General features: G+C 54.0%; 2 protein-coding genes across 2 annotated transcripts in view; one reads left to right on the plus strand and one right to left on the minus strand.

Annotated features, from left to right (window-relative positions):
- Positions 1 to 3710, minus strand: part of LOC138649487 (uncharacterized) — a 90833-nt gene extending 87123 nt beyond the window's left edge. The window contains exons 1-2 of the mRNA XM_069739964.1: positions 3568 to 3710; positions 377 to 466 (exon numbers count right to left, since the gene is read on the minus strand). Coding sequence (XP_069596065.1) covers positions 377 to 447 — 71 coding nt within the window. The 5' untranslated portion in view covers positions 448 to 466; positions 3568 to 3710. The remainder of the gene's footprint in view (positions 1 to 376; positions 467 to 3567) is intronic.
- The window catches only part of POLR2E (RNA polymerase II, I and III subunit E), a 34070-nt gene continuing 25321 nt past the window's right edge, over positions 3676 to 12424 (plus strand). The window contains exon 1 of the mRNA XM_069739953.1: positions 3676 to 3832. Within this exon, the coding sequence (XP_069596054.1) occupies positions 3776 to 3832 (57 nt within the window). The 5' untranslated portion in view covers positions 3676 to 3775. The remainder of the gene's footprint in view (positions 3833 to 12424) is intronic.

The raw sequence follows: 12424 nt of genomic DNA on the forward strand, positions 1-12424 counted from the left end.
AAGGAAGCAGAGAAAACCTCTACGAACAGAAAGTGTATTAAAACAATTCTATAACTTTACATGATACAAGCATATCATTTATTTGCTGAGCCAGAATGTCCCTTTAATTGGCTTAGGCCTCCTTCACACCTTGGTGTTTCCAGTAAGTTCTGTATTTGTTTTCTTCATGAATACCCCACATACCCATTATAATTTATGGTGCTATGCTATTACTGGCAGCACAGGTGACATGGGTCAGTGAAAAACACACACAGTCACGGATGGAAACACCGATGACACTGGTAGCGGTTTATCACGTATGTGTATTATAAGGGCATGTGACGGAGGCCTTAGTCTTAGCGCCCAAGACTATACAAGAATACAAACAAGGCGTTACCTAAAGAATTGTTTCCCACACCCTTTGACAAAATGGTTCTTGCACCCATAGGCCACACAGGTCATCGGCATTATGGTCAGAGATGCAAACCTGGGGGAATAAGAGAAGGGATTACTCAGTATTAAAAATTATGTCCACCCTCACCTCCCATGTTACAGACTACAGCTCCAGGGAGTGAGCCGTCCTATATACCATCACTTCTACAATCCCGCACTGCATGGAATGGAGAGAGGCGCCCTCGAACCACCGCACTACAGGGAGAGCGTTCACAGAAAAGAAGGAATATCTTTGGGGATATATTTTTGACAAAAAAAAAAAAAGTCACAGAAAAAGACTCCCAGTGTATTTGTTGAATATAAAATACACCGCACTGCATGGAGAGAGGCACCCTCGCACCACAGGGAGAGAGAGCCATCCTCGCACCCCGGCACTACAGGGAGAGAGGCACCCACACCACACCACAACAGGGAGAGAGGCACCCCCGCACTGCATGGAAAGAGGCACCCCCGCACTACAGGGAGAGAGGAGCCATCGCACTGCATGAGAGAGGCGCCTTCACACCCCCGCACTGCAGGGAGACAGGCGCTCTCGCACTGCATGGAGAGAGGCGCCCTCACACCCCCGCACTGCAGGGAGACAGGAGCCATCGCACTGCATGGAGAGAGGCGCCCTCACACCCCCGCACTGCAGGGAGACAGGAGCCATCGCACTGCATGGAGAGGCGCCCTCACACCCCCGCACTGCAGGGAGACAGGAGCCATCGCACTGCATGGAGAGAGGCGCCCTCACACCCCCGCACTGCAGGGAGACAGGCGCTCTCGCACTGCATGGAGAGAGGCGCCCTCACACCCCCGCACTGCAGGGAGACAGGAGCCATCGCACTGCATGGAGAGAGGCGCCCTCACACCCCCGCACTGCAGGGAGACAGGAGCCATCGCACTGCATGGAGAGAGGCGCCCTCACACCCCCGCACTGCAGGGAGACAGGCGCTCTCGCACTGCATGGAGAGAGGCGCCCTCACACCCCCGCACTGCAGGGAGACAGGAGCCATCGCACTGCATGGAGAGAGGCGCCCTCACACCCCCGCACTGCAGGGAGACAGGAGCCATCGCACTGCATGGAGAGAGGCGCCCTCACACCCCCGCACTGCAGGGAGACAGGAGCCATCGCACTGCATGGAGAGAGGCGCCCTCACACCCCCGCACTGCAGGGAGACAGGAGCCATCGCACTGCATGGAGAGAGGCGCCCTCACACCCCCGCACTGCAGGGAGACAGGAGCCATCGCACTGCATGAGAGAGGCGCCCTCACACCCCCGCACTGCAGGGAGACAGGAGCCATCGCACTGCAGGTAGAGAGGCGCCCTCGCAGCCCCGTAATGCATGGAGAGGCGCCCTCGCACCCTGGCACCACAGGGAGAGAGGCACCCTCGCACCACCACACTACAGGGAGAGGCGCCCTCGCACCACAGGGAGAGTGGTGCCCTCGCAGCCCCGTAATGCATGGAGAGGCGCCCTCGCACCCCGACACTACAGGGAGAGAGGCGCCTTCGCCCCAGCACTACAGGGAGCGCGGCGCCTTCCACCACCGCACTACAGGGAGAGAGGCGCCCTCGCACCTTGCCACCACAGGGAGAGGGGAACCCTCGCACCACAGGGAGAGGGGCGCTGTTGCACTACCGCACTACAGGGAGAGAGGCGCCCGCAGACAGGCGCCCCGCACACCCACAGCACCGCAGACAGGCGCCCGCACACCCCCAGCACCGCAGACAGGCGCCCGCACACCCCCAGCACCGCAGACAGGCGCCCCGCACACCCACAGCACCGCAGACAGGCGCCCGCACACCCACAGCACCGCAGACAGGCGCCCCGCACACCCACAGCACCGCAGACAGGCGCCCCGCACACCCACAGCACCGCAGACAGGCGCCCCGCACACCCACAGCACCGCAGACAGGCGCCCCGCACACCCACAGCACCGCAGACAGGCGCCCCGCACACCCACAGCACCGCAGACAGGCGCCCCGCACACCCACAGCACCGCAGACAGGCGCCCGCACACCTCCAGTACCGCAGACAGGCGCCCGCACACCCACAGCACCGCAGACAGGCGCCCGCACACCCACAGCACCGCAGACAGGCGCCCGCACACCCCCAGTACCGCAGACAGGCGCCCCGCACACCCACAGCACCGCAGACAGGCGCCCCGCACACCCACAGCACCGCAGACAGGCGCCCCGCACACCCACAGCACCGCAGACAGGCGCCCGCACACCTCCAGTACCGCAGACAGGCGCCCGCACACCCACAGCACCGCAGACAGGCGCCCGCACACCCACAGCACCGCAGACAGGCGCCCGCACACCCCCAGTACCGCAGACAGGCGCCCCGCACACCCACAGCACCGCAGACAGGCGCCCCGCACACCCACAGCACCGCAGACAGGCGCCCCGCACACCCACAGCACCGCAGACAGGCGCCCCGCACACCCACAGCACCGCAGACAGGCGCCCCGCACACCCACAGCACCGCAGACAGGCGCCCGCACACCCACAGCACCGCAGACAGGCGCCCCGCACACCCACAGCACCGCAGACAGGCGCCCGCACACCTCCAGCACCGCAGACAGGCGCCCGCACACCCACAGCACCGCAGACAGGCGCCCGCACACCCACAGCACCGCAGACAGGCGCCCGCACACCCACAGCACCGCAGACAGGCGCTCCGCACACCCCCAGCACCGCAGACAGGCGCCCGCACACCCACAGCACCGCAGACAGGCGCCCGCACACCCACAGCACCGCAGACAGGCGCCCGCACACCCCCAGCATTGAACGCCTAAACCCAACATGTGATAGCCCACAATCTGCAGCGCCGCTCAGTACTCAGCAGACTGCACAGGGAGAATATGTATCTTTGCACCTAGCCATTGGATAGAACAATAGCTATCTTTTCAGTCAGCCATTAGAAAGGTAGTGACTCTCACATACTAATATTGCTCAGGAATAATATTGACTGCTACAACCTAGGGAATTGGCGCTGCAGTCAGCGAGGGGCACCACGGAAGGCAGCTGCACACACATGTACCGGCATGTGTGGTGATCACTGAGGACCTGCCCGCCAGCAAGATGGCAGCCGAGCTCCACTGGTGGCGACATTTCCTGCACAGATACCCGGCATGCGCCATACTCACCGGACACACCAGTGTAGGCGGCTCAGCGTTGGGGGCTTACACTGCTGGAAACCAGCTCCTGCCGGGCCGCAGGCAAAGTCCAGGACAGCTATGCTTTCAGAAAGGGCCCTTCGCGTCAGCAGACAGACAGGCAGTTCACTGGACACCCACAGTAGGAAAGACCTCGTGGTGAGAGAGAAGGCAGCGGGGTTCCGTGAGAGGAGCAGACATGGATGACGAGGAGGAGACTTACCGGCTGTGGAAGATCCGGAAGACCATTATGCAGGTAGTAAGGCAAGAGACCCATGAGGTGGGGGACGGCGAGCCCCCTTTATAAAGGCCAGTGCATATATCACTGGGGTTACATGGAGAAGGGACCCTGTGCCCGTCTGACCCTGGCTGATAACAGGGAACAAGAGAGTGCTCTGTAGCCTAACTTTCCAGGACGTTAATAGGATCATCATTGTCAGCAGGTCTAGTGGTGGCTGATCTGGGTGCTGCAGCCCGACTACCTCATCCGTGGCCGAGCACCTGCCAATCATTGGCTTTGACCACTGTTGGCTTTTTATATGCTGGGCCGCTCTGGGTGAGGGGAGTCGGGCCGCTCTGGGTGAGGGGAGTCGGGCCGCTCTGGGTGAGGGGAGTCGGGCCGCTCTGGGTGAGGGGAGTCGGGCCGCTCTGGGTGAGGGGAGTCGGGCCGCTCTGGGTGAGGGGAGTCGGGCCGCTCTGGGTGAGGGGAGTCGGGCCGCTCTGGGTGAGGGGAGTCGGGCCGCTCTGGGTGAGGGGAGTCGGGCCGCTCTGGGTGAGGGGAGTCGGGCCGCTCTGGGTGAGGGGAGCGGGGCCGCTCTGGGTGAGGGGTGCGGGGCCGCTCTGGGTGAGGGGTGCGGGGCCGCTCTGGGTGAGGGGTGCGGGGCCGCTCTGGGTGAGGGGTGCGGGGCCGCTCTGGGTGAGGGGTGCGGGGCCGCTCTGGGTGAGGGGAGTCGGGCCGCTCTGGGTGAGGGGTGCGGGGCCGCTCTGGGTGAGGGGTGCGGGGCCGCTCTGGGTGAGGGGTGCGGGGCCGCTCTGGGTGAGGGGAGTCGGGCCGCTCTGGGTGAGGGGAGTCGGGCCGCTCTTGGTTTCTATTTCAATCTAGAGTTCATGGAGCAAACAATGTAAATACATTGCTGTACCAAATAATTAAAAGGGGAAGAAAAGGAAATGGTGCATAGTCTTCTGGCTCACAGGAAACTGACAGGATAGAGACCCCCATACACATTAGACTTAGGTCATCTAATGCCTCCTTAACACATCCTGATATTACTGGTATTGGGAAAACAAGTACCGGTGGTATCCGGGTGCAACATACATCTGTGTTGCCTGTCAGTATGACATGTACCAGTGACAGGGAAAAAAACCAGTACAGTCAGTGCTGAAGCCAGCGTTCATTATTATTGCCTGAGATAAACGCAACCAGGCGACAATGATGGGAATTGGAGTCAGCACCCGCTGTGTGTGTATATCTTGTAATAAATGAAAAAAGCAGCACGGAGTCCCCCATTATTTTCATAACCAGCTGAGGAAAAGCTGACAGCTGGAGGCTGATGTTAATATTCATGAACAGTGGCCAATAGCCATAAAGGTTCCCAGGCTATTAATAACCTTCTCAGCTGTTTGCTTACCCTTTATTTGGTTAATAAAAGGGGTACCCCCCCCCCAAAAAAAAAAAAAAAAAAAATTGACAGGTCCTTCTAATATTACTAACCAACAAAGGCTAAACAGACAACCATGGGTTGATATAGCCTGTGAAGGGGTCAGGGATATTGGCCTCCTCCAAGACTAAGGCTACGTTCACATTAGCGTTGCGCGCCGGTGCGTCGGCGACGCAACGCATGACGCACCAAAAACGCACACAAAAACGCTGCGTTTTGCGACGCGTGCGTCGTTTTTTGACGAAAATCGGACGCACGAAAAATGCAACTTGTTGCATTTTCTTGCGTCCGACGCTAGCGTCGAAAACGACGCACGTGTCGGAAAACGCAACAAAAAAAACGCACGCGTCCCCCATGTTAAACATAGGGGCGCGTCGCCGCTGCGTCGCCGACGCAACAGCGACGCACATTAGCGGAACGCTAATGTGAACGTAGCCTAAGAACATCAGCTATCCGCTGCTCCAGAAATGTCTTCCCATTTGCCCGGTGGCAGGTGGGGTTGATGTCAGCTTTATAATGTCAGGCATCCAGGACACACTGAGCGTGAGAACAAAGCTTCAGTGACCAGTGGTGATGTCATTGAGGTTACCGCAGGTCACAGCCAGCTGTTCCCACGGGCAGCTCTTTTTGAGCCGGCCTATGAACTGTGGTTCCCTTACTGATGTCACCGCTCGCATCGGGAGAAATTGCAGCCTGTGCTGCTGGTAAAAAACGGACATGTCAGCGTGTTTTGCCCACGGACACATGATCTGTGGAAACACTGATATGTGCCGAGACTCATTCACTTGAATGGGTTTACGTGTGAAAACTGTCCGCACACATACTGGGGGCGCTGATGTGTTGTGAAGAACTAATGCAGTGTTTCCCAAACTCCAGTCCTCACGGCCCCCAACTCGTCATGCTCTCAGGATATCCCTAGTATTGCACAGGTGATGGAAGTATTGTCATGGCATCAGGAATTCAATCACCTGTGTAAAGGCCCCGTCACACATAGCGAGATCGCTAGCGAGATCGCTGCTGAGTCACAAGTTTTGTGACGCAACAGCGATCTCAGTAGCGATCTCGCTATGTGTGACACGTACCAGCGATCAGACCCCTGCTGTGAGATCGCTGGTCGTGTCAGAATGGCCTGGGCCATTTTTTGATCGTTGAGGTCCCGCTGACATCGCTGAATCGGCGTGTGTGACGCCAATTCAGCGATGTCTTCGCTGGTAACCAGGGTAAACATCGGGTAACTAAGCGCAGGGCCGCGCTTAGTAACCCGATGTTTACCCTGGTTACCATCCTAAAAGTAAAAAAACAAACGCTACATACTTACCTATCGCTGTCTGTCCTCGGCGCTCTGCTTCTCTGGTCTGGCTGTGAGCGCCGGTCAGCCGGAAAGCAGAGCTAACACGGTACCAAGATATATTTCTTTCCTGTATTATTCATGCGAGGACCGCACTGAGCTGTGAGGATTCTGTGGGGCTGGGACAGGAGGGGTTGATCACAAGCAAGCGATGTGCATATATGCTGTCACATGCCTACTAGAGTGTATTCGGCCTTGCGCAGTATACTTGCATTGAGAGAGGCTGGAAAAGGTCTAGTTGGGATGTGGCCGGGAGTATGCATATCGCTTACTGGTACTCACCTGAGTGCCATTCCCAGAGCTGACACCGTAGAATCGTTGCAGTATGCAATATGGGGAGGATTCACAAGTCTGCAGACAGCCCCAATAACGCTTGGATATACACAACATTATTATATGAAACTAGATGGTGGCCCGATTCTAACGCATCGGGTATTTTAGAATATGCATGTCCACGTAGTATATTGCCCGTCCACGTAGTATATTGCCCGTCCACGTAGTATATTGCCCGTCCACGTAGTATATTGCCCGTCCACGTAGTATATTGCCCGTCCACGTAGTATATTGCCCGTCCACGTAGTATATTGCCCGTCCACGTAGTATATTGCCCGTCCACGTAGTATATTGCCCGTCCACGTAGTATATTGCCCGTCCACGTAGTATATTGCCCGTCCACGTAGTATATTGCCCGTCCACGTAGTATATTGCCCGTCCACGTAGTATATTGCCCGTCCACGTAGTATATTGCCCGTCCACGTAGTATATTGCCCGTCCACGTAGTATATTGCCCAGCCAGGTTTGTCACAGGTTAAAAAATAAACATATACGCACCTTTCCGAGGGCCCCTTGTAGTCCACGGCAGCTTCCGGTCCCAGGGTTGGTATGAGCGCAGGACCTGTGATGACGTCGCGGTCACATGACCGTGACGTCATGTCAGGTCCTTCTCCCATACCATCTTTGCCTCCGGAACCTGCAATGGAAGATGGCGGCAGGCGCGAGCAACTACGGAGGATAAGTATAGCTGTTTTTTTAAAATTATTTTTAACATTACATTTTTTACTATTGATGCCGCATAGGCAGCGTCAATAGTAAAAAGTTGGAGACACACAGGGTTACTAGTGGCGGTAACGGAGTGCGTTACCCGTGGCATAATGCGGTCCGTTACCGCCGGCATTAACCCTGTGTTAGCGGTGACCGGAGGGGAGTATGCGGGCGACAGGCACTGACTGCGGGGAGTAAGGAGCGGCCATTTTCTTCCGGACTGTGCCCGTCGCTGATTGGTCGCGGCAGCCATGACAGGCAGCTGGCGAGACCAATCAGCGAATGAATAACCGTGGCAGACAGAAGGACAGATGGACGGAAGTGACCCCTAGACAATTATATAGTAGATAGCATAACACCGAAACCAAGGTTGTGTACAGGGACCGTAATCCCTCAAAAGAATGCAAAACCCCAAATCACTATTCTGCAATATAATGGAGTAATGACCGTCCCCCCAAAATGGACAGCACTGAAATATCAGCCATTATTAAATTTTAAAGATAAAAAAATTAAATTTTATTACAAATCTCAGAAAGGCAAAAGGTATATGTATACCATTGGACAGACCGTAACATACAATTACACAGTACAAATAGTAGGACAATGCTGAGACTGGGACATCACCAAGGACAATAATATGGACAATGGAAAGATAAAGGAGAAGCCGAAAGTTTATCCCTATCCCTATACATAGTCAGTAGAAGGAATATAGATGAGATCAGTCCCAATTCAGGCAAAGATAAAGAGAGGCAGTAATATAGTATAGCCACAAGATGGCACCAGAGTAAATGAACAGTGTTCACATACTATTCCTACCAGAGTTTAGCGTAAGGATGTGCATAATTCTCTAAGGCTACGTTCACACTAGCGTTCGGCTAGTGTGCGTCGCGCTAGCGTCGGGCGACGCAGCGGCGATGCACGCGTCATGCGCCCCTATGTTTAACATGGGGGACGCATGCGTTTTTGCTTGTTGCGTTTTCCGACACGTGCGTCTTTTTTGACGCTAGCGTCGGACCAAGAAAACGCAACAAGTTGCATTTTTCTTGCGTCCGATTTTCGTCAAAAAACGACGCACGCGTCGAAAAACGCAGCGGCGCACAACGCTAGTGTGAACGTAGCCTTAAACTGACCATTATTATGGGAAATAATCACCTACTGTATTAGGCTATGTGCACACGTAGGAAATGTGGTGCAGAATTTTCTGCACTAAATCTGCATCTCCTGGCAGAATCCGCAGGTGCGTTTTTTTTGTGCAGATTTTACCACTGTGGATTTCTATATGGAGAGGTGCAGAAACGCTGCAGAACTGCACAAAAGAAGTGACATGCACTTCTTTGAAATCTGCAGCGTTTCTGCGCAGATTTTTCTGCACCATGTGCACAGCTTTTTTTTTTTTCACATTGATTTACATTGTACTGTAAATCACAGTGCAGTTCTGCAGCGTTTCTGCTGCAGAAAAATCTGCTGCAGTTCTGCACTAGGGCCATGTTCACACGATCCTTTTTTTCATGCGGAATTGCCGCGATTTTCCCGCTGCGGGTCCGCAGCTGTTTTCCATGCAGGGTACATTACATTGTACCCTATGGAAAACAGGAACTGCTGTGCCCACAATGCGGAAAATCAAAAAAAAAAAAACGCGCTGAATAGCTGCGGGAAAAAAGAAGTACCATGTCACTTCTTTTTTCGGAGCCGCAGCGGTTCTGCACCCATTGACCTCCATTGTGAGGTCAAACCCGCAGTAAAACCCGCAGATGAAAAAAATATCTGCGGGTTTTACTGCGGTTTGTGGTGCCGAACCGCTGCAGCAGGAAGTGCGGGGAAGCGGGCGGAAGTGCGTGGGCGGAGTGTGGCTGCCCCCCCGTGCTCCGATCCCGCCCCCCCGTGCTCCAATCCCACCGCCCCGTGCTCCGATGCCCCCCCCCTGTGCTCCGATGCCCCCCCCCCCCCCGTGCCCTAATCTCCCCCCCCTTATACTTACCCGGCGTCCCGGTGTCAGTCCGGCCGTCTTCTCCCTGGGCGCCGCCATCTTGCAAAATGGCGGGCGCATGCGCAGTGCGCCCGCCGAATCTGCCGGCCGGCAGATTCGTTCCAAAGTGCATTTTGATTACTGAGATATAACCTATCTCAGTGATCAAAATAAAAAAAATAGTAAATGACACCCCCCCCCCCCCTTTGTCACCCCCATAGGTAGGGACAATAAAAAAAAATTAAGAATTTTTTTTTTTTTCCACTAAGGTTAGAATAGGGTTAGGGGTAGGGTAGGGGTACAGTTAGGGGTAGGGTTAGGGTATTTTCAGCCATTTTAACTGCATAGAAAACTGCATAAAAAAAAGGATCAAAAAACGCATCAAAAAAGGACCAAAAAAAGGACCTGCGTTTTCTGCCAAGAGCTGCAGTTTTTTAAAAAAGTCCTGAAAAAAAAAGGATGGAAATCAGGAACGTGTGAACATGCACTAAATCTGCATCGTGTGCACATACCCTTATGGTATAAGGCTTACCCATATAATCGATTGGCCCTAGGGGCTGCAGACATTACGTTTTTTCTGCCAAAATGTTGTTTTGGCCCCAAATTCGTAATTTTCAAAATGGATAATAGTGAAAACAGACCCCATAATGTGTTACGCAATTTCATCTGTACACAGATACCCCATACGTGATCAAAAACTACTGTTTGAGTGAATGGTAGGGCTATGAAGGGCAAGAGAGCTATTTGATTATAGGAACGTAAATTTGGCTGGAATAGATTGTGAGTGCCGTGTTTCATTTGCAGAGCCCCCTGACATGCCAAAACAGCAGAGACCCCCTTCAAGTGACCCCATTTTGGAAACTAGACCAGTCAAAGAATTCATCTAGGGGTGTACTGAGCATTTTTAACCTACAGATGATTCACAAAACTTTATAACATTTATATGTGAAAAAAAATACATTTCTCAAACTAAAATACTGTTTTATCCCCAAATTTATAATTTTCCCTTCCCCCATGACGGCACACCTGAGAGAGGGGATCTGCCCAGTCAAGGACAGGAAACCCTACTGAAAATAAAAGGGCGGTACCTCTCTGTCGCTTCAGTTGGGTTTCCTGTCCTGAGAGGGACCCTCTTGCTGAATACGGCGGAAGATATCGTCTACTCACCCTCTACCCATCCCGGTGTGGAAGAACAGGCAGTGCGTGTGTGTGGGTCCTCGGGTACTGGAAGCGCCGTCCACGGGTCCTCCGGGGCTCTGTGTCCGAGCGGGCGTCGATGCAGCACGGTCGGAGGTTCGGGGCTTCTTCCGTGGCTGCTGCGCCGCTCTCCCCCCTCTGCCGGAATCCTGGTGAGCGGCCACTTCCGGGTCACGCATCTGACGTCACGCGCAAGGCACGCTGGGAGTGGGCGTGACGTCGGGGGGTGGGTGCTGGATCCAAGATGGCGGCTCCCATGAAGAAAACGCCGGCCGGTGAGGAATAGACAACGGCGGCAGAGGAGGGGAGGGGCCACCACTGGGCACCGGAGAGGCAGGAAGTGCAGTGGATCCCCTATAAAAGGGGGATGACCACAGAAGACACACTAATGCCCAAAAACTTCACCATGGAAGTGGGGCAACAGGAGCAGCAGCAGCCGCCGCCGTCACAGCAGCACCAGCCGCATCAGGAGCTCTCACCAGATGCCTTGCCGAGCCACCAGAGGATAAGCAGCTGCTCAAGAGGTAGGAGCAGCAGTCGTCCTGTCCGGCAAGACTCTTCGGCGTCCAGAAGGGACGCTGCACGTGCATCTGTCCAGCCTCCGAAACCGGTACCCTTGACTGTCAGCGGTGGTGAGTGATCTACGTGAATGTCACCCTTATGGTAACTGGGTCCATTTTTTCTGTTTGATCACTAGGGGTCGAGGAAGTCTAGCGGTAAAACAAAGAACCGAGAGTGTGCCCTTTGTAAAGACCCGCTTGCAGTTCAGTGGCAGAAGGACCTCTGCACTGACTACATTAATAAAACCATACAGGAAGAGACCCCTCATTTCGCCACTAGCCTTAAAGCCATAATACAGGCAGAAATAAAAGACTCCTTAAAACTAGCCCTTAAAAAAACAGGGAGGAAAAACCGCAAGGTGTCTACGGATTTGGATGCCTCTCAGAGACAGAAGAGTCATAAATCATCCCGGTCTCCCTCTACCTCCTCCTCCTCTATCCAGTCGTCAGATTCCTCCTCAGACAGTGATACAGGCGGTCGTCCATGTTTTCCAACTGAGGACGTAGAGAAATTAGTTAAAACAGTTAGGTCTGCAATGGGCTTTAACCTTCGTCAGGCTGCATAATTTTACAACGTTACCAGGCTGCAGAGGTACAATTGTACCTTCATATATATTTTATTGAAATTTGGCCGATATATTCTGGACCAAAACTTCAGAGATGTCACGAAATTTCAGCCCTCTACAGCTTTTCGAAAAAAAAAAGTTATTGCAATTTTAAAACTGAATAGTTACAATTGTACCTACTCAGCCGGACGAAGGTTAAGGAGGAGAAGACACCTAGGTCTCTAGAAGACGTCATGTTTGGTGGCTTAGAAGAGAAAAAGAAACGTACGTTTCCGGTCAATGCGAAAATCAACGCATTGATTGAAAAAGAATGGAAGAAACGTGAAAAAATGGGTGCTTTGCCTTCTTCATCCAAAAGGAGATGGGCTGGGTTCACATTGCGTTAGTGGGTGTCCGCTAACGGAATCCGTTACATGGCGAAATTGGTGAAATTAACGCTATGTAACGGATCCGTTAGCGCACCCATTGACCGCAATGTGCTAACGGATCGTTAACGTATGCCATTTTTGGCG

The sequence above is a fragment of the Ranitomeya imitator genome, chromosome 1 (assembly GCF_032444005.1).
Source record: "Ranitomeya imitator isolate aRanImi1 chromosome 1, aRanImi1.pri, whole genome shotgun sequence".
Classification (NCBI taxonomy): domain Eukaryota; kingdom Metazoa; phylum Chordata; class Amphibia; order Anura; family Dendrobatidae; genus Ranitomeya; species Ranitomeya imitator.